Source organism: Barbus barbus, assembly GCF_936440315.1.
Source record: "Barbus barbus genome assembly, chromosome: 27".
Taxonomy (NCBI): domain Eukaryota; kingdom Metazoa; phylum Chordata; class Actinopteri; order Cypriniformes; family Cyprinidae; genus Barbus; species Barbus barbus.
In genome coordinates, this window is record NC_136755.1 from 21,313,892 (window position 1) to 21,320,248 (window position 6,357).

A 6,357-nucleotide genomic window follows, 5' to 3' on the forward strand; every position below is an offset into this window, starting at 1 on the left:
TTTCGGGAGAAATAGGTGAATTTACGTGATGTTAATCTGACAGATCCACATGGCAGCGTCCGCGCATATTATCAAATGCTCATTATTCTGCCTGCATGACACGTCGCTATGGAAATAATCAAATGATATGCATATAATATTTAATTATTTAATATTTCACTTTTGTATAATTACCACTGTCCACTGACATATATCACGAATATAAGATAAAATAAACGGTCATTTTTAATGTAGACTACTCTTTGGGGCCCTCTGGTGGCCACGGGGCCCTAAGCAGACGCTTAGTTCGCTTATGCCTTGGGCCGGCTCTGCTTTGTTGTATTACGCCGTGGACGAGCGCTTCTATAATGAATGAATGGATGATTCAGCTGCGGGCGTCATCTTCTGGTGAGACCTATGGGTGAGACGCGGGAATTCATTTGGCGAGAGTCTCGCAGTGCATTCTGGGGATTCTCTAGCCGTTGAGTGTACATCGGTTGTACACTCGTTTTTGCGCTGCATTGTGGGATTGAATGAGTGCAATCGAGAACATCCACTGTAGTTTCCCCTCAAATAATGCACCAGATCTGAGGGTGTAGGGGGCGATTTCGGATCGTGGTGCCTGTGGTGACCTGCAGTATTCCTCTCTCAAATATGCTGGGAGAAGCAAACACAAGTTTAGATCACATTCACTGCTGACCATGCTTTTCCACTTGGCCTCCATCACACACCACCGCGGTGTTTGAAGCAGATGCATTAGTAAAGTCCAGTCTCTTCAGCTGCACTAAGGCACAGAGGCCCGGAAGATACCGCACTAGTTCTTGTTAGGAAACCTGTGGAATCGATGTCCTGACAGGCTGGAGTTTACCAATTTTACACAATAATTTACCATGACAATGTCAAATTGAAATAAAAATAACTACCGAAAACACACTGACTTGCGCGCTCAAAGCAGAGTGCGGCACACAACTCCCTTATGTGACGTAATATGACGCGATGTTGAAAAAAAGCGATTTTTGAGAACTGTCCAGGAAAGCGTCACTTTTTTATCTAAATTTGTGCCCTCGCGTCTTGTAAAACATTTTAAAATCCCGCATTAACGGTTCATGTGGTATTTTCATACAGGGTTATATATTCATTTGATTTTTTTTTTAACCTGCAATATGCACTTTAATGTCGATCATGGATCGAATCGATCCACCATCGCAAACAGCGAATATTTGTGCTGTTTAATGCATTTGAGACATTGTGTTTTCCTCAGTGCATAACTGACAAGTCACAGGTATATTTGTTAGAAAGTCATGCAAATATATCAATTTTGCTGTCAGGAGTGGGCGAGGCTTGCGCGAGACAGAACGAGCGCTGCTGAGCGCTACACAGAATAGCGCAATAATTCTGAGTAAAATATACATTCTGCTAAAAGATTTGTTGTTGGACAGTTAACGTTAGCCTGCTCCTTACCAGGTTAGTTTCCCAGCATAAATTGCCACAGTGACTGAGCTTGAGCTATGGCAATTTTGCTTTCAGAAACCAAATCAAGTGAAAATAAATCAGAATTACTGAAATAAACCTGCGCTGGTAAACTAGTTTTATGAAACAGCCCCCAGGATAACTGGAAAATCCCAGCTTAATCCCTTGCTTTTGTGCAATGCCCCTCTGTACTGTGTGCTCTTGTGTTATTGCCTCCTTAATATTAGTTACTTTGCATAAAAGCATCTTCTGAATGAAGAAATGTAACTAAAAAAATATTTTGCAAAAATTTAAATTCTCAAACAAGAATGGGTAGGCTGGATCTCTCGCTGTGCACGAAAGCGGATATGACGACATTTGCTGACCAAAGAAAGCGCAAACATGGCGCTCGTATAGCAACAACAAAGGAGTAAGAAGAACCGTCGTGTAATTATGTTTTAGTAATGGTGCTACAAACGCTAAATTGATTTGCGCGATTGTCCAGATTTTTATCAAAGACCCGACAAACTGCTACGGAATCTGTCTGAAGCAATGCATTAAGAGAATCTAATTTTTCAGTATGCTAAGTCGTGCTTTTGCCAATTTTATATATTTTGTTTACAGTCTCTTTTTTTTTTATTCCGATTTTTAGGGACCAACACTAAAGCACAGTAATGGAGGTATCCAACTCAAACACAGAGCCCGAGTCTCTCCAGGCTTCTTCTGCAGAGATGTCAACCACTCAATCCAGCACAGCTGGGACATCCCAGTCTTCACCTGCAAGAGGAAAAAGACTTTTGAAAAGAAAAGCGGATTCCGTTACGAATGACAAAAGCAAAAAGAAAAAGAAAAAATCTGTAAAACGAACTATAAGACCAAATTACACCATCCAGGAGGGAGAGGATATGCTTTTGATTATATCAAATATAAACAGTAGTGACAGCATATGGAAGCCCAAGCGGAAGAGATGTAAGAAAAAGAAGGTAAACTCAAAAAGCAAGAGTAAAACCTCTGCTAAAAAAACGAAAAACGCACCAGTAAAAGCGAAAATCCCCAAAGTCACAGAGCAAGCTACTGATAAAAATGTTGATTTGGAGAGTGTTAATGCTGATCGCTTTGACAGCTGGGGTCAAAGTTTGCCAATAGAGGTCCTGGTGAAAATCTTTCAGTTTGCAGTTCTCCAGGATGGAGCTGTACCTTTTCTGTGCAGGTGAGCCTTGTACTCTGTATTTGTGATATTCAGTTTCTGTCCAACCTTGCTACAGACACTATATGTGACCCTGGACCTCAAAACCAGTCATGGTCAATTATTTTAGATTGAGATTTATACATAATGATGTATGGTTTGTTAGGATCGGACAATATTTGGCTGAGATACAACTATTTGAAAATCTGGAATCTGAGGGTGTGAGAAAATCGCCTTGATTTTCGAAAAAGTTGTCCAAATTAAGTTCTTTGCCATGCATATTACTAAACAAAAATTAAGTTTTGATATATTTACGGTAGGAAATGTACAAAATATCTTCATGGAAAATTATCTTTACTTAATATTCTATTGATTTTTGGCATAAAAATCTATAATTTTGACCCATACTATGTATTGTTGGCTATTGCTACAAATATACCCGAGCTACTTATGACTGGTTTTGTGGTCCAGGGACACATATTTGCTTTGTTTATAGTTCATTTGTTTACTGTCTCTAAAGGGTTGGCAGAGTTTGCCATCTATGGAATGGAGCTGCATCCTCTCCGATCCTGTGGCGTAGTGTGTCTGTTGGCTACTGCTGGATTGAACCCGGAAAGAGTCAATTACCTGGGACAGAACAGAAGATTAGGAACACTATAGACTGGCTAGCTGAAAACAGGTCAGTGGTTGAACCAAACAAAAATATTTTTTTAACTGGAAGAATTGGAAGATTTATTAATCTTTTCAATGTGAGATAATGCATAGCAAAGCCCCATCTATGCAAAACAGCTAAGTTTTGTTACGTCTGTTTCTTGCAGATTGTCTCAGTTGAGAGAGTTCTCCCTTTGCCACTGGAAAAAACATGTTGATTATATGATTCAGGTAATAATAATCCATCTGCTGTGAAATTTTGTGACTGCTATCTGAATCTGTTTCTGATAATCTCTGTGCTCTGTTTTTCTAGAAAGTTTCACAATCATGCACCAATCTTCATTCTCTCAAGCTGTCTTATTGCACGGGAATGACAGAAACAGCCTTCCAAAACCTTGGCGCTCAATGTCGATCATTAGAGAATATAAATTTGCAACACTCAGAGGTTTGTATGTAAACTGTTTGTTTAGATTTGAAGGGACCGTTACCTAAAAATGAAAATTCAGTTTTATTCACCCTTATTTCATTCCAAACCTTGTATGGCTTACTTTCTTCTGTGGAACAGAAAAGAAGAAATTTAGGACATATTATTTACTTTTTGATATTTTTGTGGGTTTGTTGAAAAGATTCAGTTCACGGTGCATGGAAAACAGTGACCAGTATAGTCAGTATATAGTCACATATATTAAAACCACGGGGGTCACAGTCAAAGGGTTATTGGAATGGCATGAGAAGTAAATGATGACTGCATTTTCTTTTTAATGTCAACTTTTCCTTTAAGAATGTAAAGTATTTTATATTGTTATTTTATTTATTTTTTTAATATAGTTTAATGTTGATGGTCTGGTGTCCTTCCTTGAGGCATACGGCAACCAAATAAAGAAAATTTACTTCACACACAGCACCAAGAGTGACAAACTACTCAGTGCTTTGTCTGTAAGTTGATATTTTTACTATTTACTTTTAATATGTTTACTTCCTCTGTCATTTAAAGATGATATACATTTTTAAATGTTATAAACTGTCTTTATTATATAAAAGTATGTGAATTTGTAAACTTTGTCTGTTTCTGATGATGCAAATGTCTCTGAAATTAAAGAAAGGTTGCTGTCCTGAGCTCATGCTGCTGGAGATCAATACTAAATTAGATGGAGGATACTGCCAGCTTCCCATCTGTATTCAGGCTTTGCAGATTGGATGCCCTAAACTTCAGGTATTAACCTAATGTGCTTTGATCATCACGTACACAAACCAAATCTATTATCACTCCTTATATATATTTTTAAATTGAATATGCCTTAGTTTCATTAATTAATTGGACATATCATTAATTAAAAACGACTTAGGACCAAGAAAAAACCCGTTCAGTGATTGCATAGCTGTCACTTTTCAGTTGAGTGCACAGTTGCTATTTGAAATTCTAAAAAATATTTTATATATTAAATATTCTATAACATATACACTCCTCTTATTAATGGTGACATGATCCAGAATGAGAATTTATAAAAAAAATTACTACAAATATAAAGTATTACAATCCTATTTTTTTCTTTTCTTTTAAATTATTTTGCAATTTAGACTTTTAGGTTGATGAATGTCACTCCAGTTCCTAAAATGATCCGCAACACACCCAGTTCAACTTCTGGTTTTCCCATGCTAGAGGAGCTGTGCATTGCCACTTCCTCTCACTCTTTCATGACCAACAGTGACCTTAACAATGTGCTCCATGGCTCCCCCCACCTGCGTGTGCTGGACCTACGTGGCGGCTCCCGCATCACAGCCACTGGCCTCTATGCTCTACCTTGTGAGAGTAAGTCTTGATTTTGAAATAAGAAGAAAGTAAACACTGATGTGCCTCACACATTAGTGAAAATGTAATGTAAACCACACACACATATATGAACATCACATGGTTTGATGGACTTCCCCTCATTTTACAGTTTAGAGTGTGGAAAGATCTGATCATACAATAAGCTGCTTTTTCTCATAATTTGCTGTCTTGTCTTGTTTAGGACTGGAGTGTCTGTATTGGGGGCTGTACTTCAACAGCAATACCATGGTAGCATCCAAGAAAGGCATGCACATGCTTGCCCACAAATGGAGCAGCACCCTCAGGGAGCTTGATTTGGCCAACCAGCCATTTTCTGAAGAAGACATGGAGATTGCCATGGGATATCTTGCACATGGTGCTGGAGTCAATTTGTTTCGCTCCCTGAACCTCAGTGGCACTAAAATCACTTCATCTGCACTCAGGTAATGATGTCGCTGTACACATACATGTAGTACCTGCCAAAATATTTTTTTATGTGTTTATAAATACACATTAATAGAGAGTGCAGGTATTTTCTTAATTTTCAGTAGACAGTTAAGATGTTCTTATACCATTTTTAATGTTTCACAGGTTACTAATAAGCCAGTCACCAGCACTGAAGTACTTGAATCTGTCTTCTTGTCGGTATCTGCCCAGAGGACTCAAACGAGTATATCATGGTCGAGAAGACATTCAGCTACTACTGGACAAATTAGACTGAACATGTGTATATTGCTGGAACTCTGATGTTAAATTCAGTTATTTTTAAAGTGTACTAAATGTAATTTCTCACTCTCTGTGTCTCTCTGGGATGTGTATATAAAGATAAGGCCACTTTTTCAATTTATGTCAGATTTGCAACTTTTTTTTTTTTCTTTTCACGAAAATACTTGTTTATCTTTACTACTCTAATCTGCAACCATTTTTCTCATGTTCATGTGCTGGTATGCAATAAAAGTTTGATGTCATGACTATCACAATGTAAAGCATTATTTAACAAAACAGATTATTTAGAATGAAAGCGATTACTGACTTGAAAATTAAATAAACTAACAAATTACAATTTTGTATTTATTTGAATTGTTTTGAAAGCATAGCAAGAGAGCATGTGTTAGAAAGATAAAATACAAAGTTTAACAGTACACTACATTTTTTTAACAAATAGCATTTGCGCTTTTACTGATGCTTCTAAATTTCAGTTTAAAAATGTATGTATTAGAACGTAAGCAATGCACACTGAAAATGAATGTTAACTGATATACATTTACAGATTTGTATTTGG

The 6,357-nt window shown here is 37.4% G+C and overlaps 1 protein-coding gene across 2 annotated transcripts; it reads left to right on the plus strand.

Annotated features, from left to right (window-relative positions):
- Window positions 1-1,790: 1,790 nt before the first annotated feature.
- On the plus strand, window positions 1,791-6,136 carry fbxl6 (F-box and leucine-rich repeat protein 6). Of its 2 annotated transcripts, XM_079381505.1 has the most exons (10): window positions 1,793-1,858; window positions 2,081-2,638; window positions 3,135-3,293; window positions 3,433-3,496; window positions 3,579-3,710; window positions 4,094-4,201; window positions 4,365-4,478; window positions 4,844-5,075; window positions 5,278-5,518; window positions 5,667-6,136. In XM_079381505.1, exons 2-10 carry the CDS (start codon window positions 2,103-2,105, stop codon window positions 5,794-5,796), a joined length of 1,716 nt encoding a protein of 571 aa, XP_079237631.1. In that variant the 5' UTR covers window positions 1,793-1,858; window positions 2,081-2,102; the 3' UTR covers window positions 5,797-6,136. The 2 variants fall into 2 exon arrangements, with proteins under 2 accessions (XP_079237630.1, XP_079237631.1); XM_079381504.1 differs by having other exon boundaries at window positions 1,791-2,638.
- Window positions 6,137-6,357: the final 221 nt, after the last annotated feature.